The 25,384-nt window shown below is 44.4% G+C and overlaps 1 protein-coding gene across 4 annotated transcripts in view; it reads left to right on the top strand.

Annotated features, from left to right (window-relative positions):
* The window catches only part of SFXN5 (sideroflexin 5), a 114,564-nt gene that overhangs the window by 73,151 nt on the left and 16,029 nt on the right, over nucleotides 1–25,384 (top strand). For all 4 annotated transcript variants that reach the window (XM_085314627.1, XM_085314624.1, XM_085314626.1 and 1 more), the window contains 3 exons: nucleotides 5,187–5,302; nucleotides 7,208–7,293; nucleotides 17,072–17,189. In XM_085314627.1, the coding sequence (XP_085170753.1) occupies nucleotides 5,187–5,302; nucleotides 7,208–7,293; nucleotides 17,072–17,189 (320 nt within the window). The remainder of the gene's footprint in view (nucleotides 1–5,186; nucleotides 5,303–7,207; nucleotides 7,294–17,071; nucleotides 17,190–25,384) is intronic.

The raw sequence follows: 25,384 nt of genomic DNA, 5'->3' as shown, positions 1-25,384 counted from the left end.
TTTTGGTCAGTCTCCGTCTGGTCCCACGACCTGCTGCTTTTAACGTGTCCGTGACTCCTTCCCCTATGGCCTTGGCTGGCAGGAGAAGAGCCCATGCAAGGGGAGTGGCATCGTAGCACCTTGTGCCATGTGCTTACGGAGAGACGGCCGCTGCCAGGCTCTGAGCACTCTCTCATCTTGGGGGAGATCTTGTGGCTCATTTTTGCCTGTTTTTTTTTYCCCGTATGCAACAGGAATGATGCTCTGTCTCTCCTGAGCGCTCTAACTGAAGCAGCAGCGATTCTCAGAAAAACCTCTAATGTCACAGGCTTGTTGTTCTTCCTGTTTCCAGTGTATTTTTAGAGGTTTTCAGCTTTTGATTTTTGCATTCAAGAGGGCACTGAAGGTTAGTGTGAGACCTGCGAGGCAGCTCTGAGTTTGAATCAGAGGTGCGTGCGGAAAATCTTTGCCATCAGATTGTTCTATTTTTGTACCAAGGTGTTAGGAGGAAGAGGTTAGGCTTGTGTCAGAATTGATCGAGCACCCGTAATTAATTTGTTTAGCCCTTAATTAATTCTGTAGCTCTTACTTTATTTGTGTACTGTSATGCTTAATTATGTGCCAGGACATCAGGAGTCGTCCGACTAATTGCTGTTTTGTTGTTGTGAAAGCTGCAAGTTATTGCTTTGCAGACCTGGGCAAACTGTTTAATTAAGACGTGCCTGCCCATTACTTTTTGAACTGCCAGCCCCCAGGAAGAGGGCAGAGTTTCACCTTTTACACTGAAGAGGGCAGAAGCTGGTGTGAAGCTCTTGCTCCACTGACATGCATGCAATTAAACAGAGTTTCCCCCTGTTTTTTGTCATCTCCCTGTCCCTAACCCATCGATCTCYGATGAGTTATGGTGGTTTGTATCAGCTGAGATGCTGGTGGCATGTGTCAAACTTCCTACAGTCTCTCATTCGAAAGGGATGTGAGCCATGGAGACTTGGGGAAGAGCATCTACCRCTTGGTGAGAGACAGCAAGGTCCCAGCAGAGTTCCAGAGATTTTAGTAAGAGCAGAGGGCTGCACAGAGCAGARATGTCATTGCAGGCGAGGGATGTCCTCACAGCCAAGAAGTAGGTTGCTTTTGCAGTRGGGTAGCTAACCAAGCTGTGCTTTATCGTGGAAATGGTTAATGCTTTGCATATATCAGTAGCGGACGCTATGCAGAAACAGTTCCTCCTCGGAGCTGGTGTTACATACCTGATGTTGGCCACCCCAGCCCATCACCTAGCTGGTGAAGTTGTTTATTGTGARGGCTTTCAGAGCAGAGAACAAGTCCGTAGGGTTCACTGGGAGGAGGGTGACACCGTTGTGTTCCGGAGACTCTCCAAATTTGAACGAGAAATGGCTTAATCCTTACTCAGAGATGTAGGTAGCAAAGAGTATCTATGCCCAGTATTATTGTGAGAAACACAATTTACCTTCTTCTTCTTAAGCCTTACCCAGCTGAGAGGAGAGCTGACGGGGCTTTGCTACAAAGGGCCTGCAAAGGGAGCAAAAAGTCCCATTTTTTTTCTCTGCGGTTTAACTCTCTCTCGAGTTAAAAATGTACATGTCTCTCCTTTGCCTTCTGGCTTCAAGGTGAGGCCAAAAATTGGAATTTTTTTTCTTTGTCCTRTTCTGTCCCTTTGTTTACTGGGGCAGAAAGAAGAAAATCCCACCCCGTCAAAGAACGATAGATACACCACTTTGCTAGCAAAATCTTTGACACATGAATTTTACTTCGAGTGGACATGGAATAGGAGCCTTTTACCAGGGCTAGTTATGATGTTATTGCAGGCGCCGTTATGCTGGATTGAGCCTGCAGACTGCAGTCTCCACRGAGATTTTATGGCAGCTGTACCGCGAAGCAGAGGGGGATCGTACGAGTTGCCCCATGGCCTTGCCGTGCCGCTCGTGGACAGCTTCAGCCTTTCTTGGTGTCTCAAGCATCAGCGACTGGAAGCTGAATAAATCTTAGTGAGGAAGATGCTGAATTAACAGATGGGTGTTGCCTTCATCAGGTGAACCTTTGCAATCCCATTTCAATCCCACTGCAAACAGGCAGCTACCGGTACCAAGATCTTTCAGCCAGCTACAGATCCTGAAATAGGACAGCTTAATTTAAGCCCTCTGAGGCAGTGAATTAGTGCTAGCATCAGTCACCATACACACTGCAGTATATAGATATCTTTCTGATATTTTACAGATTTAGTGCCATGAATATACGAGGTATAATGTGGGCATGAACTGATCATAAATTGTGTGCTTGAACAGCAGAGAAGTCTCTTGTATGTAGCTGTAACTGCAGTAGCATTACAGAAACTGGACCTGCTTCTCTTGATCTGAATTTGGCACTTCTGTGATTTTTTTTTTCCATGCTTTGTGGTCCCTCTCAGTAGCCACCCTGAAGGATTTTTCCAAGGGAAAAGAAAATGCCACATGAGACATTGATTTTTAGGTATTAAAGAAGGAAAAGGAAATGCGGTTTGAAGAGAGAAGTGTGACAGAACCTCGGCTGTGGAGGCTGGGTTCGCTCCAGATGAATTCCAGCTCCCAGGCTTGAGCTCTGCTTTGAATAGATCATTGGAGCTCCTGGAAGAAGGATTGGGCTATCTCAGAATCTGTGGTCCATGATCACTATAGTGATAAAAATAGTGTTAATGCTTTTTGTTTCTGCCTGGGCTTCCAGTGTTGGCTTCCAAAGTCAGCTCAGCAACCAGAGAAGGAGGTTAAGCATCTAAATCAGTGCTACTCAGTCACTGGGCTGGATGTAGGTAGCTGTCACTGGGCCATAGTATGAAGATAAGGGATGTCCTTTGTGCTGGGAAGTGTCATTCAAAAAAAAAAAAAAAAGAGGAAAAAGAAAAAAAATGTTGAATCCCAAAGCGTGCTAAAGCTGGTAGAAGGATTCCTATCCACATCCAAGGGCTTCAGCCCCGGGTTCCCGGCTGAGCCTGCAGTGTTGAGATTCTTCTGTGAAACCCTGATTTAGAACTGATGTATATAGAATTGGGGTACTGGCTTGTTTTGTATCTGCACACAGTTTCAAATGTGGCACTAAACATTTTCAACAAAGCAGTTTGCAGGCTGTGTTACCACATTTTTTCCCCAAATTCCGAAAACKTTATTTTCTACCCATATTTTTATTTATTTATTATTTTCCATCTCTTGCATTTGAAAGCTTCATAAAATCAAATGTTACCTGTTCTTTGCCATGTTTTATGCTTTCCCAGGATTTTACTGGAGCAGAATGGAGGTGGCTATGAGAGTTGTTTGTCTTGGGCAAACATGCTGGCCTCAGGCTAGCAATTTAGGATCTCAGTAATGAATCCTTGAAAGGGTCTAATGACTTTGAGAAGCATCTATAGCTCTCGCGTGAACTTCAGATCTGGAAACCTCAAAGAAATTCCCATGAGAGTCTTGTGCCAGCCCTTCTTGCCTTGACCAGACCCGCAGATACGACAAAAACAGTCTCGTCTGACACTGGCTTCCTTTTATCTACTCAGATTGACTGAAAGCTAGAAGGATGGGAAGTGAGAAAAAAAAAAGAGAGGGGGGGCTAAACTTTCTTTAAATGAAACGCCTGTTTTCTTTTTTGTCTTGGATTAGTGAGCTGAAGGCCTGGTAACACGGATATTTTGATAGATAGGAAGAGTGGTCCAGTAGTTAGAAGATTAGCGAGAGAGACAGAGTGTGCGTGTGTGTATGTTCCTCTCGTTCGGGAGTGTAAGGAGCATTTGTCACCACAAATCATCTTTGATTGCYGAGAGCTGCGTTCGTATAGGGCTCACCCACCCACCACCCTCAAAAAATTAGACATTTGTTATATGACATGAATTGAGATTAATTAGCGAATATTAACCCATCAAACAGCACAGAAACACATTTTTGGAAGCAGTGGTACTGCAGCAGCAGTGGCTTTGCAATAGTTCTGGTTGGAAAGTTTGCAACAAAATGTTGTCATTTGGGTTTTTTTCTTTTTCCTGGAAAATGCCAGTTTGTCAAGAACAAAACTTTCATAGGGATTTTCAACTTTTCTTTGGAAAAATCCTTAAAGGGTAGGATGGAGTCTGCTGTTAAAGTGTCAGAGAGAGTAGCCAGTGGTCAGTAGTATGATGTGTGGCCCCTGTCTAAATTCCTCTTATTTATACCTCGAGTGCCCTTTTGAAGAGAGAGAGRAGGAATTGAGTAGAAAGCCCACAGGAGTTGCATAAAAATAAGTGTTTGAGATGGAGAGAACCAGGCAGTCCAATTGTATTTACCAAAACATGAATGTTTGTCCTCAGCCCTCTCTGAGCCCACACAACTTTGCGAGCAGTAGCGTTACTGACTCCCATAGCAGAGTGTATCCCACAGGGATGTAGAAACTTCTTCCTGGGCCCTGGAAGAGAGTTGTCCGGGGAAAGAATCTTCCTGAAAAACAAGCCTAACAGACTAAGAGCAGGATTTAGGGCAATCTTGAAGCTACTAAAGCCACAGTAAGGCTGAGCGAGGGAAGGGTTTTTAGGAAGGGCTCCGGAACTGCCGCCACATCAGCTGTGAATCCTGTGTTGTGCTTTCCCAGTGTTACAGCTAGTTCAGGGGCTCCAAAGGCCTCTTCAAGACCTTCTCCTGTTTTGGAAGGTCCTTTCTCCCTGTTCATACCAGCCTTCTTCTGAGCCCCCATGCTCTTGCTCCTCTCACTCATCCCTGAGCATGAGGAGCAAGTTGTTTTGGACCAGGTTGCCCAGAGAGGTTGGGGAGTCTCCTTCTCTGGAGATAGTCAAAACCCACCTGGATGCAACCCTGTCTAACATGCTCCAGGTGACCCTGCTTGAGCAAGGGGGTTCAACTAGATGATCTCCAGAGGCCCCTTCCAACCTCAACCATTCTGTGATTCTGTAACTCAGCTCACTGAGTAGGGGAGCTTGGAGCATCTGGAAAAGTCCTTTTTTGCCTCAATACATTTCTGTTTGTGGCAGCAAATTCCTTTGCAAATAAAAAGGCAATGATCTTGATGTATTATTATTCTCCTCAAAATCACATCTGCYCCTCTGTACAGGGGTGAACCCTTGACTTTCAGAAACTTCTTTGTAGACTGATGAAAATGAAGCTGGAGGGGTGTTGTAGAGACCAGAAGCCTGCCATTCAGTATTGACCAGGGCTGCGTTGCTAATCCTCAGCTTCTCTCATCCTCAGCTAGTGCCAATATCTGCAATGTTGTCCTGATGAGGCACACGGAGCTGGAAGAAGGAATTGATGTTTTGGACAATAACGGAAACATTGTCGGATCTTCCAGAATTGCTGCAAAACACGTATGTACCTGTGATGTTCCTTGCAAGCGCTCGACGCAAGCATGTACACAACTCGCCTTAGGGCTCAACAAATCCCACAGCTGTAGGAATCGATGACTTAAGAGCTAGAAATAGATCAGAGTAACTGATGATGCAGGAGGAACGCCGCAAAGCTTACTGTTCACTGTGTACCTGCGTTTGCAGTAGGGGGTGCACAGCACTGCATGTGTTGCTGGACACAGAATTTTAGAGGTGACAAGCTGGGTTATTGCTCTAAATGTCATTTCTGAGCACATGMTCAAGAGCACATTTGTTTAATGGTAGGGGAGAGTCTCCCATCTGAAACATTAGCTGCAGTTTCCATTACTGCACAAGGAAGTGAAAAGCAGAGCAGTTTATCTTTGGACATGTTCACTTTTGAACGTGGCATACTGTGTTTCCCAAAAGCGCRTAAGTCAAGGCTAGGTAGCTTTTTTTCTGAAAAATAGGCTATAGCCTTGGCAGGACTTGGGGCTTCGTGCAGGAACAAGCTTGCATTATGCAGGCAAACCCAGCAGCTGATCATAACGGTCTGAAAGTGTACGGGTTTACATCGGAAGGGTCCTGTGCTCCCCTTACGCATTCACAGCCTTAGGGTTTCTTTGTGGAAACATGCAAGCAGTTCCCGTTGAATATGAAGYGAAGATAACTTGCACCTTTTCCTAGATGAGAAGACTTCATTTTCAAGCTGAGTAGCTTTTTAACCCTTGCCATGCCAAAATTGCTTTAACAGTTGCCATCCAGAGCTTTATAAGGGTAGCCAGATGTTTTTATTCTTGTGCTAACACCTGGTTTGTGTTCACCTGTAAACTTCTACTCTCTACCATCTGCCTGCAATTATTGCATTTTCTTCCTTTTTACATAGTTTTGTCTCCTGAGCATCATCTGATTGTTTGAGGCATGTTGTTTGCAAGTGGGCTTTAATCTGAAATGTAAAGCATGTACAGAAGCACACGCCCAGGCAGAGGAGTTAATAATATAATGCTTGGCATTTCTCTCGCTCCTTCTGTCCAAGGCTCTTAAGGCACTTCATAGACAGCAATTAATGTACAAATTTACAGTCTTCTGCAAGAAATGGGAGATCTCTAATATATCTCCATATTGTTGTTTAACAGGAAGCTTAAAACAATCTGTTGAAGGGCTCAGAGACACTTACTTGAGCCAGTTTTCTTCACTTATATTACTGGCTTCAAGACCCTTCTTCCTCTCTCCATGCTAATGGTCTAGGAGAATGCAGACAAGACAAAAAATAAATATTAAAAATGAAGGTACATAAAGTGTCATTTAGGTAGAGTTTAAGCATCAAATTTGGGACCCTGAGAAGTTCTGCTCAGTTGCCATCTAATCCTGATGATTCTTCCCAAATAGCATAATACCTGATTTTTGTAACATAAGATTTGGCAGGTCCTTAGTGTTGTAATCTGCAGATCTCCAAGACCTTCTCCTGGTTTGGAAGGTTTGAACACTCCAGCTCTGTTCAGTGTTCCCATCCAGGATAGTCTGCCTAGGTTTCACGGATAGCCACGCGTGTGGGCAGCACTTGAGGACCCCCAGGCAGGGGACTGGGACTGCACATAGCTCAGTCTGCACGGTAATATTTTACCCTACAGAAGACACGAAGCCCTGTGCCCTGCGTTTGTGTTTGGGTCTGTTCCTCTGCATCTGCGACCAAACCTGGCTCTAGCCCATCCGTTATAGCAACAGAGCAAAAACAGGTTGTATACAAATAACTAATAGCAAAGTTGAAAATGTTTGTTGATTCATTCACATATGCAACACAAGAAAGGCCAGCCAAGCCATTTCCATGCCTACGCGTTGATTGCTCAGTGCAGGTACATCCTGAGATTCATTTTAAATGTCTTAGGTTTGTTTGTTTTTCTTTTGCAGGCACTGCTAGAAACAGCCCTGACTAGAGTGGTYCTGCCAATGCCTATACTGGTTCTACCTCCAATTATTATGTCCATACTGGAAAAGTGAGTGTTGGGTAGTATGAAAGTGGGGGACTTTTCATGGGGAAGGGAGAAAAGGGCCTTACTAAGTATTATTCCTTGATAATTTTTAGCAGTTGTCCATCAAAGATGGGGTTTTTTGCTTATTACAATTTCATGTCCCAGCATCTTTGACCGTTGTTGTAAATTGTTGAAGTGTTATATTTGTGGTGTTATTTTTAAACATCTTTCTGAGACTCTGTAGCAGTCTGAATAACCCTATTCTATAGGGTCAGTGTGAACCAAAACTCTCTGAATTCAGTGGAAAAGTTTTCATAAGTTTTCAATCCTCGGTTTTGCAAACATTAGAACTGCCACATGGGGTCAGACTAAAGGTCTCTAGCTTGATACTCTCTTTCTGACAGAAACTATCAGTGGATAAATAAGGAAAGAGAATAAAGATTGAGTCAATCATACTGCTGCCTGCTTTTGTGCCCCATGCCAGCCTTCAGCCTCGGGGTCCTGTTACTGCTGTTTCACAGCCAGACCGGCCAGCAGACACGCAGCATCGGCACAGGAGCTCTTCGGGGTGTGCTGCTTGCTTTCAACCCGCAGTCGGGAGCGTAGGGACCTACCGAGCAGGCTCTGTGCCTGGATCCTCTTGGCCACAGCCACTGCAGGACTTGTCTTCTGTGAACTTGTTTAGACCCTGTTTGAACCCCCTTGTATTTTCTTTAAGTAACATCCCGTGGCTTTGAGTTACACAGGTGATTATGCACAGCGGGGAAAGGCACTATCTTTCGTTTGTTTTAAGCTTCTCTGACCTTTGAATTGGCAGCTTCCTTCATCTCACCTTGTAGAGGACTGCAAGGAATAATCTCCTTTCACCTTCTCCTTTCCATTCATGATTACAGGACCTCTGCCTTCGTTTTCTGCTTCCTACCTGTCATCGATATTCCTGGGTCAGTCCAGGGTGTGCCTCTRTGCTAAGAAAAGGGAAGAGAGTGGTGGAGCACTAACCTTCACATATTCAGCAGAAGTTTGCTTTCCATCATTGTGTAAGCTAGAGCTCTTTTGACAGGCATCTCTGTGGAGCCCCAGTGCTCCTCAAGAGAAATGCTGCATTTCTGGTAGCACTTCTTCTGGAGAGTGGGCAGAAAAGGGCACGATATTACCACATGTCTAATTATCCGGTGTCACTGGTTTCTAACAATGAAGAAACCAAAGAGCTGTGTGCATTGGCTGTTCTGCCCACTTTGTTTTACTCCACGTCAGCTTTCTCCTCTGCCCAGAGATGCTGTGAGCACTGGCTCTTTGGAGTCTGACTGGTTTGTCCTTACATGCTTCCTACTTAGCTGCGTCCTTGCAGCCCATCAGACCAGCTCATGCGGTGCGAASGGCCCTCACTGGGGCGTGGATCTCCCTGTGAACCTTTGGAGACTGATTACTGCACTGAAAGACAGGGCTACTAAAAGACTTGCTACCTCTGTCAAGACAGTCAAGGTGGAAGCACTTTTTAAACAAACTTGTTAATAATGGCTGCTCTACAGCACTCCTCTGACAAAGTAAATAGCAATTAGGACGATTAGGTATTGACCCACAGCTTTGGTTAGCCTTGTTTGCTCTTGTAAAAGTACCCTAGGGCAATTCTCTGCCCTTAACAGAGGCGTTGAGGTTTTTTCTGCAAATGTTGAGTCTCATTTTCAATGTCAAAATTTAAAAAATACATACTATATAATCCCTGTAGCACACAGAGTCTTGCACGAAGGCCAGTTCCTCCCATGAGTTAGGTGTGGGGCAGAAGTAAGGTAACAAACTCTAGTCTGGGAACTCTAAAGCAGGTGTTTTCAGTCCTTGCTAGCCAAGGCATGCAGTTTTCCACCCTCTTCTCATGGATTGTGATGGCTTCCTGTGACAAGGCATAGCGTTGGCAACACTTGAAAGCCACTGGTTGGAGATGGCTGCTGGAGGAGCACAAGCAAGAAGGGTAGCTTCCAGTCCCACAAATTTTGTGCAAAGTGTGTGATTTTTGCTTCATGCTGCTCCTCAGTAAAGCCTGCATCAGCACTGCAGTCGTTTCCTGCTCCATGGCCCTGTGTCCCTGCCAGCCTGTGATCCATCGGCCAAGGATCTAACCTGCAAGATCATGATGCTAGATAGAGCCTGTGATGAGCATTGCACCAAAGTGGGGGGATCAGAAGCAATCCTTCCTGCAGCAGATGGGGTACGCATACTGACACCGTAGCACCAGCAACACTTTTCCTGTCATTTGAGGCATCAAGTGCTTCCTTCTGTTGCATGATCTGATGTGTGTGGGCTCAGGCATGAGGAGTGAGGAAGGTGGAGAGGTCTGGGTTGATGTTATTAGTCTGAGGATGGAGGGGAGAGTGCTCCACTGGGGAATCACTCCAGAGTGACTGTCCCTTACTTGTTCAGGGATTGCTCGATGTCATGTGCGAGAGGAACAGGAGTTGTCGTGTTTCTTTGGACCCCATCTGCTCGGCAGCTTCCCTGCTTTAAACTCAGAGGCATGACTCTAGCCTTTATAATCCCATCAAAACTACTTTGCAGTTGTCAGTCTAAAGGACCTCTGTTTTCGTCTGTCCGTATGCCAGACACCTAAGAAATGTCACAGATTTGTGATACTTCCTACCACAGAGATCTTTCTTTCAGTCTTTCCGTATCATTAAGGCCTTTCAGCATTTGTCTGTGTGTGTCACTGCTTACTTAACAAGGCCCTGTGCTCCAGTCGAGCTGTATCTTGGTGATTAGCTCATCCAAGAAAGATCACCACAGACAACAAACTATTTTATGCCTGTAATTCAAAGGCTCTTTACTATTCTGCTTCAACACAAACATAAAAATCTGTATGTGCAAAACCACAAAGTTCATAGGATCCAAGTTAGTGAAGAATTGTCTCCAACAGGAAACACTGAGGACCATCATGGGTCTTGCTAAGCATCTGCAAGCTTAAATAAAAGTATTAGTAAAACTTTCTTTGCACTTGTGGGCGTGGTAACTTCTGTTATAATAGGATGCAGTTTACTCAGTGTAACTRTGCTCCATGCGAAAGTGCTTAAAATTAATTTTATGTAGAGCAAATGTGAAAATACAGGAGACTCTCCTCAAAAAGTTATCATTTCAACTGATAGAAAGACCTGATTAAGRTTTGCATGAAAACCCTTTTTTTCTCACCTCCCCTAAATGAGGTTCTGTAGATGCAAAATATRCAGGCACTAATTTTATCTGCCTAAATTCTACTTCAAACTTTGTACATACTGTTTTRGTTTCCACTGAATACCTTTGGATTCGTGGGAACCTGTCAATGAGCAACAACAGGCAGTGGGTATGGGGTAAAATTTGGTCAACAGAATAGATGTTGTGGTCCAAAGGATGCTCATGTGCACATTACTGCTCTAGGACATGGAACTATCCACCTGACGTGGAGAGCATCCCTTTTCATATCTCAGGATTTATAGTCCAGATATTGACCCACAGATCCCTTGCAGTGGTTACCAAAGGACACAGTTAGAGGTGAAACTGGATTACACGTTTCAGGAGATATAGGATGCTCAAGGAACCCAAAGCAGAGAGTACACACGTAAGTTATCTGTGAGGCAGTAACCCAAGAGATAGTTTGAAGCAGGAGTGTTTTGGGTTAGTTCAAAAACAATAAAAAAAAATAAATCTGTCTCAACCAACTTTGCATATTTCAATTTTAGTTCCTCAGTTTGATAGGGGAGGGGGCTGTGAAAAGTTCAGCTTTTTTAATTTAGTGCAATTTTAGTTAGACTAGGACTTTTAAAATGAGAATCATATCAAGGCATGTATTATCAATTTATTTATAGAAATCCTGACGGTATCTCTAAATGAGAAAGATGAGGGTGACAGCTTATTACTTGATGGCTGGAGATCTGGAATCAGAAATGGCAATCTGGATCCTACATTTGACGTTGTGATGGAGGAGGAAAGCGACTCTCCTGTCTTGTGTAGAAGTCCAGGTGTAAATGGGTGACAGTGTTGAAGTTGTGTGGGAGTTGCACCACCTGAGGAGCAGGCTGTGGTGTCCCGGCAGTGGTTTTCAGATTTATAGGAAACCTGCTCCATCATTTTTATCTCAGTATTTGAAAAGTTTTATTTTAAGTGGCCAGTTCCTGGTCGTCGTCTTTCCACTTGGATCCAGGTCTTTCCTCTCTCTCAGCCATCTCTCCATCTGCATGTTTTAACTCCCCCAGCTGCCTCTCTCGTCTCTTGTGCCATTTTTTTCAGCTCTCTTGGCTTCTCTCGTTTCTTTGCCTGCTGTGTATTTTAACTCCTAGGGCCGCCTTCTCTGCTCTCCAAGTAATTCAATGTTACCTCCCACTGCTGAGCTCCGTAGCGTTCCATTCTTTCCCCATGTTTCATGCATTTCCTGCTGCTTGAACGCTCTGTTGAAGCAGTTAACATATAGAATCAATGTTTATTTTGAGACTACATATGCCATGCGGGGAACACGGTGTCAGTTATTTTGTGCAGATGTAGTCTCATTTAAGTTTTATAAATAATATCTATGTTGGCAACTTTAATACAGAAAAATATTGCTTTCACATCATCTCTAAGATGAAGAAAACTCATCTACAGGATGTAGCTGGCTTTAGAGCAGACAATGGAAACTTCATTGCAACTTTTTTACATGACAGAGATGCAGGAACAATTACATCCATTGCATGAAGTTGGACCTCTTGTACCTTGTATGTTTATGTGTATCTTTTTATCTGATAGTTATGATGGAATTTCAGAAACAGCACAAGTTTCTTTGCCCAGAGAGGTTATGGAGTCTCCTTCTCTGGAGATCTTCAAAGCCCGCCTGGATGCAACCCTGTTTACCATGCTCTAGKTGACCCTACTGAGCAGGGAGGTTGGACTAGATGATCTTCAGAGGTCCCTTTCGACCTTACTGATTCTATGATTCTTGTAGAAAGCACYAGCTATTGTCCAAGCCTTCTCCAATAGTCTCTGTCCAGCTTCCTGTTTCTTGCAGAGTTGAAGCCCATCATCCACATGGTCTATCTGCAGACCATCCAGGCTGTYGAAGTCTGTATGTACTTACAAAGTTCAGTTCCCCTGTAGGCTGAGCTCTGTGGTGGGAAGAGCCCAAATTCACTGGTACTAGGTTCACGTGTTCTGGATAAGCAGTGGACAAGCCAGCCACAGCTCAGTCCACCACCAGTGTCTGCTGTGGATGCTTTGGACAAACAGCCAGCAGTGGGGACAGGAGAGTGTCAGTCAGAAACTCTTTATCCATAAGCCTTTCCCACCCCCCTTACGACAGAGGCAACTTAAGAGGGTCTGAAGTGCAGAAGACCTGAGGATGAGCTCCAAGAGCTCATGTGTGTCAGGTTAGACAAGAGAAGGCCACAGAGCCGACTATGCTAATTRTGGAGGGGAGATAAAGCTGGAACTGTTGGCAGGGGGCAAGAGCTGAAAGAGAAGCAAGGAGCAGAATGGTGGTGTTCCTGAAAGAGGAGCTTTTCTACTCTTTCTTCATCTCCACATCATCCTGATCTTGAGGCTTGCAGAGCTGCTAGCACCACAGTATGTCAGCAGCCTCACTCACCAGTTGTCAGGGCTGTTTCCGTGTAAAGGGAAAATAAGTTCATAAAATAAGGACATTTCAGAGCYACTCTGGCATAGCTAAGTCAGACTAACAGTATAAAAAATTACTCTCTTGATAGATAGCCAATGCTTAGCGTATGGCCTGGTGGTGGTAGAAGGGAGCTTTCTTCAGCTTAGACCTTGTTTTGTTGCTGCAGAAATGTATGTGAAGGTGGTGCCTGTGTTCATGCCCTTTTGCTGGACATTTTCTTCCTGCAGCAGTTTGCAGAACTCTTCCTACCAGTGCTTCTCCTCCTCTTAAGTGCAAAGTCGCTCTGTCCAGCTAAGCCCGCGGTGAAATTTGTTTGAACTAAACAGCTGACGGCAGTGACACCTTAAATTGTTATGGCTGTTACCAGAGTAAACATTGAAACTGCTCCCTTAATTATGTCAATCAAGCAAAAAAATACCCCACTCTATCTGCATCCGTTGGGTCCCTGGAGGGGGCACTACGGGAACAGCTGGAGCAAGAGGTGATGGATCCTTCCTCCTTCCTCTGGTGGATGAGGTCCTATGAAAAGCAGGTCAGGTCCTGGGGCTGCCGACTGGGACCCTGCTCCCCAGAAGAGCTGGTTTTCCTGCAGTGTCCCGAATGAGCGAGGAAAGCTTGCTGGCTTGGAAGGATCCTCGAGAGATAGCAGCGGGGCAGCCCCAAAGCAGACCACGGTCACAGGTGGAGTGAYGGGGTATGTTGCTCACTCTGAGCAGAATCCGGATTTGGAGTGAGTTRTCTGGGGTAAGAAAGTAATGCCAAAGTCTGTTTTCACTGCAGAAGGCCGTCGGATATTCAGGGCTTTAGCCTCCGGTGCTTTTCTTAGCCTGCCGGCATCCTCGGCGTCTTGCAGTGTATATATTAGCTTTGAACCTGTTTATACCCAGCGCTACCGAAACCCCACAGAATGTGTCAGCTGGGAGACTTTGGTTAACTCCTGTCATATTTAGTTTAGCATCTGACACCTCCTTCTAGACAAATACAGCTCTGGTTCACTGAACCCGATAACTCCTTTTTAGTACAGCAAGCGACTTCCATATGGAATAAATTACAGTACCTCTTGAAAAACGCCAGAGGCAGCTGCCAAATTATGCAAAATTTAAACCACTAATGAACAATGTGATGAAAGTTGAATGAAGGTGTATTTACAAGATCTACAACACACTGTCTCTGTGGAGCAGATGTACTGTCTGTACAAGTATGCGTGTGTCTGTGTATATACCTATGTTCATGCACACTCATACATATTTACATGTTACTCTTAAGGTCTAGCTGGTTTAGGTATATCTGTTAACAGTAAATGCTACCTAAGATCAGTAAGSCAGGAGGTCCCCAACATGTTACTCCCTTATTTCTATCTGCCAGGCAATTTCATGACAGCAAATTAAAGAAAGAATAAGCGTTAGGGTTTGAAGGAGAGTAAAGAAACAAATCTTGAAAAAAAGGGAGGCGAAGGGAAGAGAGACAAAGGGAGAGGAAAATATTCGAAAATGCAAGTTCTTGTGCATCCAGAGAACAATATATAAACATTAATCGTATTTACYTTCTTCTGAGTGTGGCAGTCTGGTTCAGAAGATGCAAATGGCAAAGGAGGATCTAAAGGTGTAGACCTCCACACCCAGGTGGAGCACCCAGGACAATGCAGTAACATAATTCGCTCTTTGACAAATGGAAATTTGTTTTGTTTAGTTACAGTTTGCTATAATACAATACTCTGCAATTAAGCCATTAGGAAACGTCTAATCATGCACTTTCATGGGGCGGGGGTGGGGAGGGAGGGAGGGAGGGCGTCGTGGGTGAAAAGAGGTAGTTTTTGGTTGTGTTTAACAAGTAACAAAATGCAGCATAGAATAATTAACTAAATTTTCTTCCAAGATCTGTGTCACTAGCAGGGATCCTAGGGACCAAAGAAAAGTGACCTCTCAACTGATTATGAGTCATTTATTCTGAACTACACAAATTTTAGAATCTGAATCCCAATTAAGACATTACACTACATGTGTTAATTAGTCCCCTCCCCCTTTTAAATCAAGCCATAACTCTTCTTAATTAGGAGGTTAGCCACTGTAATTTGAACTGGCCTGAGTCTGAAACACTCCTGGAAATCACACCTGGAGGCTGTACCAGGGATCATTTTAAATTGGTTTAGTTTTTCCTTGGGTGATTATAAGGTCCCCAACAGGGCAGTAATTAAAGAGGGTGCAGCTTCCAAATTAAAGTGTCAGGGTGATGTCTTGGTTCTAAACTGTGCTCCAGGGAGGCTAGAAGGATGCTRGTCTTGTGATTTTTCTCAGCAAGGGCTCTAATGGATCACGACATTTTAAGCATAAGAATAAATCAGTTCCAGCAATTGCCCCTCTGCGTCCCAGGGACTAGTTGTCACAGCTCGTTGCTGGCAGATCTCGAGTGTCTCGTACAGAACAGCAGTCTGAGAGTGCAGTTACCGTACGGAGCAAGGAGGCCTGCTTCCCTGATCCCCATGAAATGCTCGCAGACTTCYGCAGGGGCCTTTAGCTTAAATCATGATCTGTTCAGAGCAAAGTAGCCAAATATTGGAGAGTAAAAGCCTAGTTTTCATGGGACAAATTGTTAATCTCAATTCTGAGTCACTTATTAGCGAGGAGTTAAGATATTGGCAGTTAAAGGTCTGGATGTTGCTTTCCTGGTTCTCCTTTTCTGCTTCTACCACACCTTCTTGAGATGAAGACAGCCATTCAGCAGTCATTGCTAGCCAAGGGCAAGGAGTCTGGACATTCAGACACACGCACAAAACCTGCAGCAGGGTAACGAGTTCCCACCTATCAGCTGCTCTGTTATAATCCGTCAGGTGCACGCTTGTAGCCTGCAGGAGATGTGAAGCAGATGGGGGTTGAGGTAATCTGTTATCTTGCRTTTCCGGCAGACTCAGGCTGCACAGGGAGATGGGCCTCCAAAATTGTGTCAGACCTTCTCTGCCCAGGAGAGCTCCTCTGCTGCTATCCCATTGGAAAGGCATTTAACTAGGAGGCTTCTGCCCATGTTCGGTGGCAGGACACCTCGAAGCATCAGCATCCTTTGCAAGGGAGACATGCTGGGACTAAGGCAGGAGCTGGCGGCCCACTGGTCAGTCCAGCTGACTGTCTGTATTGCTGAAGTCTGCTGAATACTTGGGCACCTCCCCCCCCACCAAGCTGCTCTCTCTTTTTAGTATTCTCAGTTGTTTCAGATAGGTGGAAAAAAGTTGAATGCCAGGCATCATTTCGGTGAAAATAACTCCCGAACAAAAYCCTCAAGGATTCTATTTTCCTCCCTAAAGCATCCAGTTCACACTCATTTGCAAACTGTCTGAGGTCCTGTATCCTGTAACACACTTAAAATACCAGCTTCTATTGCCTGAATGCTGTCCATGTCATTCAGTGTTAATTGCATCATTAGGGTCACTTAATGGGTCGTTATCAGAACTTGACCTTGCAGATATCTTTGAGCGTTTGCTGTTAACACATCTTAAACTCATAAATATCCCCTGGGGACAGCTAGTGTTAAAACATTCTTATCACCCACTCTAAAGATGTTTGATTTTTAACAAATTAAGATATTGTCAATTTTACTACTTTATTATGCCATTAACAAAGTCAAATGCCTTTTTCAGCACCATTCTGTTACAGAAATGACAAAGTCCTCTGTGAAGTATGGCTCTCAGGAGCCTCATTTCCTTCTGCTCACTCAGCATCAGCTCCAGAKCCTTAGTGCAGGCAACACCTGCATGTGCCTTGTGGATTGTTTGCACCAGTGTGAGACTGGTTTGAAATGGGGAAAGTGTGTGTGAAGCAATCCTGTTTGAATTTGGGAGAACTGAGCACTAAAGTGGTCCATGGCTGTGTAACACTGCCGAGTGGAGAACCACAGTATTCTGTACTCGGACAGGACTGCCCCGGGGCCGGATCGTGCTTTTCTATCSGTGAATCTGTTCTTATTGGTAGGATGAGAAGGATCCTAGATGACATGAAAAAAGGCAGGAGAATGCAATCCTTTATTATCCCTGATCTTTAAAATGAGGGGCTAGAGTCATACGTCAGGCAGGTCTGGTCTCCACACAGGTTGTAACACCAGCTGGGATGTAGGAGGCCAGCAGGTCCGAGCGAACACTAGCATCTATTCGGATGGTGGCGTGTGCTAACGTGGTCTATGGAGTGGGCTAACGCAGCCTTTTCTTTACAGAACGTCCCTCCTGAGGTCCCGTCCCCGGATGATTCTCCCAGTTCAAAGCCTTGTGTGCCTCGCTGCCTTTGGCCTGGCCCTTCCCTTGGCCATCAGTCTCTTCCCGCAGATGTCTGAGGTCAGTATACGTCTGGGCAGTAGTCGGGGATATCTCAGAGCTGCTTACTAGTGCTGCTGCTTGTTTTGCCTTCCTAGATAATAGTCGTCATTTTTTTTCCTTTTTTTTCCCTAGTGAGGCAGCAGATACCCATCACAGTAGCTCTAAGGAGATAAAACCATAAGAGCTCTTCGCTTTTGGGTAAATTGTGTAGCAAGAGTCGAGGGAATTCATGCTGCTCCCAGTTAGCCATACACAGGTTACGTTGGCTTAGAAATGGGAAGGGAGAGGGGACACACTAGAAATAGGGTGCATGGTATGTGAGAGATGTGCTGACAGCAGAAATCAATTCTGCCATTGAATGTTTCGTTCCTCCTGGGCTCCTTCTGTGGAGGAAGTCCACTGCTGTCTCCTTCRTTTGAACAAGCCCAGATTCACTGGGGAGGAGATGGCTCTGTCAGTCCCTGCCTCTTAACACTTGCTAGCGTGGCGTAGATTAATATCACATGGCTTTTGTCTAACATTAGCCAGTGCTTGGGTCGTATGGTGGGATACACCTTTCTAGAGAGCACGAAAGAACTGAATAGAAGGATCTTTGTTCCACCCAATAAACCTGCTTCTAAAGACACAAGGGAGAGGACCGCATGATCCTCCTCCCTTCCATCCATCGTGTCTTGTGTTCTTCCCCAGCAGTGATCTGCTTCAGACCTCTCCTGTACAGAGGATGTTTAGCATGTAAAGGTAATTAATAACAGCACCGGGGAACTGTGGAGCAGAGGAATTGGAATAGGAGATTACCAAAAGTGTATGAGGATAACATGCTGCCAGCCTGATCTGCAATCAGAAAAGTGTCTCTGCTGGCACTGTGGGTAACTCTCTCCTCTTCTGGTGATGTCCAGGTCAGACGTGGTCAGATCACAAGACGGACGATGTTTGTGTTTCTRACGATGACTCTTGCTGCGAGAGTCAAGCTGGGCTCTTCCTGTCTTTTCTGTGAACATGAGCTTAGTCAGAACAGAGCTGCATCAGGCAGAACATGGTTCACCTCCCGCTCTCCCAGGACACCGTTGTTTCCTTGGTATTACCATAGTCTGTCCATCAAGCAATCAGTTACAACAAAAGTACACGTTACGAGCAGGTGCACTTCCCTGGAGTTTCTTGGAGGCCTTCTGCCCTTTCGTCTTCTAGACTGTATCCCCACAGACACAACCTATGGAGCAGGGGTTGTTGGGGCTTTGTGTTCTACACTGCGTTGTCAATGCTCCAATATAATATTTTCTCTGAGTCTAAGTGATTTCCAAGGGAAAAAATCCCACAGTTTTGCACCAAGCAGATACTGCATTTCATGGCTGCTAAAATGCAAGACGGAAGATAGGATGAGAATTCTGAAATTGAGCTGTAAAAGAAAAAGAGAACAGGCAGAATGGCTAATTAAATCATTTATACCCAAGTTAGCTGAACACATTGTTAAGATTTTTTTTTTTTGGTCATTAATTTTAATCATTCAGTGTTTGGAGAGTTGCAGATTGTAAACCAAGGAAGGATCACTATTATGAAATGATAAAACCTCTGTTAAACAAAGTAAAGGACTTTAATGGTGTTCTTTCTGTTTGAACTAGAACAGTTGATCAGAAATTGGTATCACAGTCCTTGCTATGTTATTCCACTAGTTAATTCCTTTTTTTTCTAGTCTGATGGATTTATCTACAACTTGTAGCCAGAGAAGCTTGTTGCACACTTGTCTGCTAGACTGAAAAACATGTTATGAATTTTCTCCTGTCCTTCTAGTTGTCTACAGGCTGAGATAAAATTGTTCCTTAATCTTCTCTTTAGAAAGCTGAATRTATCTCAATCTTGGAGGCTCTTGCTAAAACACTTTTTTTGGAAGCTTTAATGATTCACGTGTCTCTTCCTCAAACTCTTTCTAATTATTCAATATCCTTTTGGGGTCATTTGCATGAGAACCAGATGCAGTATTCCAGTAAGAAGTTGTGTGCAAGTACAAGTTGCAGGGGCAATGTGATTTGCCTACTCCTACTTAAGTTCATACATCCACAGAGCTTGTTAGTCGTTTTGGCATGAGCTCACACCTTGGCTCATGGTCCATCAACTGTTTGCTCAAATTCTGCTTGGAGTTTTTGGCTATGAAGGACAGGGGGGTATTCCCAAGTCCAGCACCCATTCAAGGTGTGTGCCTGGGGTATGTCCAAAGTTCACGTTGGAAGGATTTATCATCCCCTTTGCAGGGAAAGGAACTGCAACACCAGAAGGTAGCCATGACCTTTCCTGATGGGTCTCCTTTCAAAATAATCAGGGAAGCAGGACCGCAGAATTTACCGCCAAGCTCATTTACCCRAAAGGTTATGCACTGCCACTGTCCCCCATGCTGTACAGTCTTTGCTTCCAGCAGTAACTTTATGTTTGASCATAGTATGATGCGCATTGACTTTCTTTCCACAGATCACTGTGTGATCCAGGTGTCCCTGTACCAGTGASCTCTGCTTTTAATTTTTAATTATTTATCATTTTCCCAGACTTTGTGTCTTCTCAGACCTTCAATAGCAGTCACTGTATATTTTCCTCCTTGTCGTTGACAGCACATGTTTAATAGTGTTGGCCAAACCAAACTATTCTTTCAGCGTAGACAGCAAACTCGCCCTATCATTTCTTTTTGAAATTTAGTGCATTTCCAGTATTTTCTTTAGGTTCACCCAGCATCACTCCTCACCTGAGTCTCTGAGCTAAGGTCAGCAGGAACTAAGGGTTTGGTACCCAAATGTAAGAAATTCAGAGAATTCATGCACTACAAAAATTACTATTAATTGTGTTAGGTTCTCTAGCTATAAAATGAAACTCATGAGGCTTTTCTGCCTGTTTTGGTATGGTCTGAGCTTTATGGGTGAAAGATGTGATATAATGTGTGGCATGTGATATTGCAGCTTGAAAAATTGTGTTGATGCTAACGGTTGCATGAATTCGAGTGCCCTCTGACACAAGGGAAAATTAAGGTCTAGCTTCCTTCAGAGAATATTGCAGGCACCAAGCAATACTGAAACCATGCAGAATCACTTGGAAATGACCTTCTAGAAGCAGATGAAATGTTATCTGCAGTGTAAACATGAATCAGTGCTGATTAGTAGATCAAACAGAATGATGTGCTCTCTGCCCACGCATCATGTCGATGAGAAACCATTACAACCGGCCGCATAGCTCATTACTAGGGCCTCAGCTCTGGTCAACTGGAGTTATCTCAGCGTGCGTAGCTGGACCTCTTGAAGCTGAGGAATCAGGTTCTCTAAAGCCCAATCTGATCAATCTTCCAATCATATTTGCATTCATTGTAAATGCACATATGTATAAAAGTGTTCATCCCTTTCTGCAGAACTCCATTGAGATCTTCTCAGTGGTCGCTACTTTGGGGCCATTCAAGTGAGCAGACTAAGTGATTTATCTGAAACAATCTCTTCAGAGCCCTTTCTTCACAGTCTTGGATAGGAAATCTGATTTTCATTGCAAAGAGCATCTCTCAATGATCGTGTGACTTTTTGATCATTCGTCACTGATCCATGAATGTGTCAGACAACTAGATAATGGACTTTACCGAATGTCTGGAAATTGACCCTGTTCCAAGTGTTCTCATTCTCACTCCATATATAAATGTAGGTATGTATGTATGCATGTGTTTGCTTTTTTTTCCATAACTGCAGTCAGTGAAGCAGCTATGAACATAACACTACTGAGATGATGCTGTTGTAATGAGCTCTACCCAGGGAGTAAATTATTAACAACAAGAATGTGATAGGCTTGTTCTGCTCCAAAAATATGATTATGGTCTGAAGAGCAACCCTTTAAGGAATTGTAAATGAGCCAAATTATGTACTTAATCACACATTCACAGTCCTWTTTTCTTTAGTCAGAGAGTAAATGCAAAAGCTGATATGTTATTAAGCTCTGATTTTAGCATTGGAGCTTGACTGGCCTCCCTTGATCCACTCCTTTAACGGGGGTTCTGAGCATGCTTCACACAGAAGCAGAATTAAATCCTTGCAACAGATTTATTAAATGTCCCAGAGAAATGCAGCCACTAAATCAAGTACCACCAAAATTCCCCTTCTCTGTCTTGCCAAATACCTACTTCCCATTTACCTGTAAAAAAAGGCAAATTTTGATGTATTTCTTGAGGGTTAGTGGAGCAGGTAACCTGGATACATTTTTAGAACTCTGCTAGTACTCGTGAAAGAATGGGCCAGCCTTGCTGTATCTGTGAACTTCWTGCCTAAATGCACCCATGGCCAAAAGCCTACAAGGCACGTATCACACAGCTTGGAGAGCTGAGGAGAGGGAGAGCCCCAGGAGTGACTCAGAGGCAGGAATTGGCTTCCTRGGAGTCCCGTGTTTGGTTGTGGGTGACCTGGCAACGTGGGCACTGGCAGCCCCTCTTGGCTCGCTGCTTCTCACAGTTGGGGAGCAGCCTCAGACCAACATGGTCCTGTTATTGCTTGTGTGATATTCTGGCATGGAAGCCCCACTTGAACTGCTGATGGGCTAATGTAACTCAAGAGCCACAGTCTCGCCACCCTGCTCGCTCTCTTTGATTCTGCTTATATATCACTGACAATATACATCAATATACATCAGCCATTGCTACTTCAGAGTCAGTGGAATCATACCTGCTTTAAGGCAGCATAAGAGAAATTATAACCCAGCTCTGACTGTGTACAGAAACGTCACTATGGACTAAATGAAAATCATGGAGCTGAACCTTCACATGCTCAGAAAGATAGTGCATCCAGATCTTCTCTTGGGTTGGTGTTTAGTCAGCCTAAGGCCTCATATTTTCCTCGATTTGGCACAGATGGAATCCACTCGCCTGTCTACAAGTGTTCTCCAAAATTACAGCTTGTTTCTAAGTGTTATGATTTTGAAGAAGATAGCCTTAAAAAATAAAAACCTAATGTCAGCTGTAAAGACATGGGTCCYTGAGTCTGAGAAAACTTCTTTTCCTGAGAAATATACTTTTCATCCCAATAGAGCATTAGCTCCAATATCTAAATACATACATGTGCATTAAATAATTCACTACTGTTAAGTTTAGGAGAAACATCTAGTTAATGCATTTAGCCCACAACCTGAAACTGCCTCTCAAGCCCCCCAGGGAATCTCTTTTCTAGCTGCCTATCCTACAGCATCCCCACTGACAACTCCTACTCAGTTATGCACTGCCAATAGAAACAGCTGTGACAGTTCCAAACTGAAAATGGGACTTGTGTAAATTAAATTCAGTGTAGCAGCAAAAGAAAGAACCATGGGGTTGCTCCACTGATTTTCCACTCTTTGGTCCCTGCTCATCCAGAGCATTGATTTTGCAGCATCAAAGAGGATGCTATTGGACTTGAAGTGTGCAATAAACCCAGAGAAACCTGCTCATCCCACACCTAGTCCACTGAATGGTGYTGATAAAGAAGGATAAACCTGGGTGAGAAATGGAGCTGCAGCATCTGTGGCAGGAGTTGATGGCAGAGAAACCTTTGCACTAGCTCTGTTAGTACCCATGCCTTCATCACAGGTTAAGTTTAAAGGGCCTTCGTAGCTGGTTAGGGCAAAACAAGCTATCTTCCAGAATTAGGCTGATTTCAGCTGAAAGCCTTTTCTTAAAAATAATCTTCCTTTTGGATCTCCAGGACAAGGGGAATAAACAGCCTAAAATCCAAGGCTGAGCTATTGTTTTCCAATCTGTTTTAGCCTTCATCTTGTTGGCAGGCTGCTTTAGAAAAGCAAAAGGTTAATGAGCCAATGTGCAGTGGGATTATTGCAGTAAAGATGACAGTGAACCAGTAATTACTAATTAGATGCAGTTTAACAGGAGGAACAAGTGAAATCTCCTCTTCACCAACTGTCAATAATTAGCAGATTTGGTGAGGTTGAAATGTGTCCACAGTTAAAAGGCTGATTTTTTAATGAAATGGCACTTGACAAAAGAGCTGTATGGAGGTCACAGCCATAGCCCTCGAGACGCTTCCCTATACCATACTTAGGAGGGAAATCAGATGCAAGACAGCAGGGGGTCCCCATGAAACCATTTCTCCCTTGGGATTACATTGCATTGGGGGAGGGGAGCAGGAGGGATTCTCTGCAGTAATTTTGTCCAACTTGGATGAGAAGCAAAGGAAAGGATTTGCCAGCTGCCACAGGGAAAAATGCTTGAGAAGTGAGAAGTTCTGTGGTATTTCTTTGCTTCTGGTTCTGAGGAATGGTTTCCTGAGAATCTGGTGACCTAAGTGTGCTGCCCAAAATCTACCCTTGTGATGGAGGTTGATCTTGAAAAGAACYGCTCTTAGGAAAGAAGTGCTACAAGGTCCTTAAGGACTTGTAGGAGGCTGGATCTCAGTTGCATGTGTCTCCAAAAGATAGAAGATTGTGACTACAGCCATGCCCCAAGGCTTTGGTTTCCTACTGACACGTRGACTGGGCACTCCATCATTGACTTCTGAGGCATTAAGAAACTCTTCTGAGATTTTTCTCCTAGGGTCCAGTTTTCCCTCTGGTTGTTAGCAGTGACATGGGCAAGACTACCTTTAGTTTCAGTGTGAGCTTAAAATGTGTAGSTGACCTGTGTGAGCCCACTTAAGTTCCATGTAGTTCTCTCTACTTGAGTAGAAACCCACCAGGATTTGTATGATACTTGAGTGATTGAATGATGATGTGGTTCACGTTGGACTAGAGAGAAGAGCTATGGTACTTGGAAATGTGTTGAGCTCTAATCTAGGTTTCAGATGAAAAATAGTGCAAAACAAGGTTTGTGTCTGGTGTTTTTGTTAAGGATGGATTCATTGCTCTCTGAGGTTGGAGGACAAATAAGTGACCTGTTTATGTGAAGGACAGTACATAGTCGTGCACTTGGAAGGAGAAAGTAATGGGAGAGGAGGKGATGTTTGGGAAGTAGCAGGATGATACTAAACACACAGGTTTGAAACAGTTGCACTAAAGTGAAATGTAAGTTGCTAGCTCATCCTTGATAAGAAATAATAGCYCATGGAGGTCATAGACTAGGTCTATACTAGCCAGACCTTTGCACAAGCTGGGTCACTGGCCCATGGTGTCCAGACTGGACACTATGTCTGCATTCTCTCTGGGTCAGTTTTAACTCATGCCAGCCGCCACTTCCCATCTAATGCCTGGTGTGWCTGAGGGCAGCACTTCCAGGGACTGCTTCACAGTGAGCGCTATGGATAAAGTCACCCTCTTCATTGGGGAGAGGGAGCTTAGCCATATGAATGCAAGCTGGGCTGTACCAGTTGTCCCCACGGCCTGATAATGGATTTGGGTTCCTATTATTTAATACAACTGTAGCTCTACATGCCCCAGTGGTAATAGAGTATTAGCAAGTAGTCAGGAAGTAGTGGCATGCTAATTTTGGTCTGAGGCCTCTCTAGTTTAATTTGATTCATGACTAACAGGGCTTATTTGAGCTRATTTTTGACATCAGAGGACCATAGCCTTAATCTGGCATTACTGAAGAGTCATGTCTTCCAGCACAGGGACAAGACCGTGCCTTCACCAAGCAGTGGAAAGCAAAGATCTCTGCAGCCTTTGCTTTCATAGTCTCCATTAAGTTGCCAGAGCTGCTCAAAGCACAGTTGGAATAGTCACCCTTGCTCAGCTCTGCCATGTTTTCAGTTTTTGGCCTCATAGCTCATTCAGAGAGATGGGATTGCCCAGAGCAGTTATGAAGTCTCCTTCTCTGGAGATACTCTGGAGATCCTGTCCAGCATGCTCTAGGTGACCGTGCTTGAGCAGGGAGGTTGTACTAGATGATCTCCAGGGGTCCCTCCCAACCTCAATCATTCTGTGATTCTGTAATTCTGTGGGATCATGGTTACGCAGCGCAATGGTAATCCTGGCCTGTCCATCTCAAAGGTGGCCCTCTAATAACTGAGCCTACTGGACAGGAAAAGCTGCAGCTATGGCCTGGGGCTGCATGCGAAGGGAGGAGCAATAAACTCAAACCTGACTCCAGGCTGAACAGCCAGTTTGTCAGAAAGGTTTTGCACCCCGTTGGTTTCGAAGAGGAGTGGGTTTTACTGTTTGTTTCTCTGCCACCTCCGTCCCGTCCCTATTCTCACCAGCCTTCTCTGATTGAGAGCGTCAGGCAGAAGAGATGTGTTCCCTGGCTGGTCCTCCCCCCCCCCTCCAGCCCTCTTTTTGATGCCTTGCTC

The sequence above is a fragment of the Rhea americana genome, unplaced genomic scaffold, assembly GCF_003343005.1.
Source record: "Rhea americana isolate MKP2758 unplaced genomic scaffold, rheAme1 scaffold_41, whole genome shotgun sequence".
Classification (NCBI taxonomy): Eukaryota; Metazoa; Chordata; class Aves; order Rheiformes; family Rheidae; genus Rhea; species Rhea americana.
The sequence above is the reverse complement of the archived record's forward strand: the minus strand, read 5'-3'. Positions and strand labels throughout refer to the sequence as shown.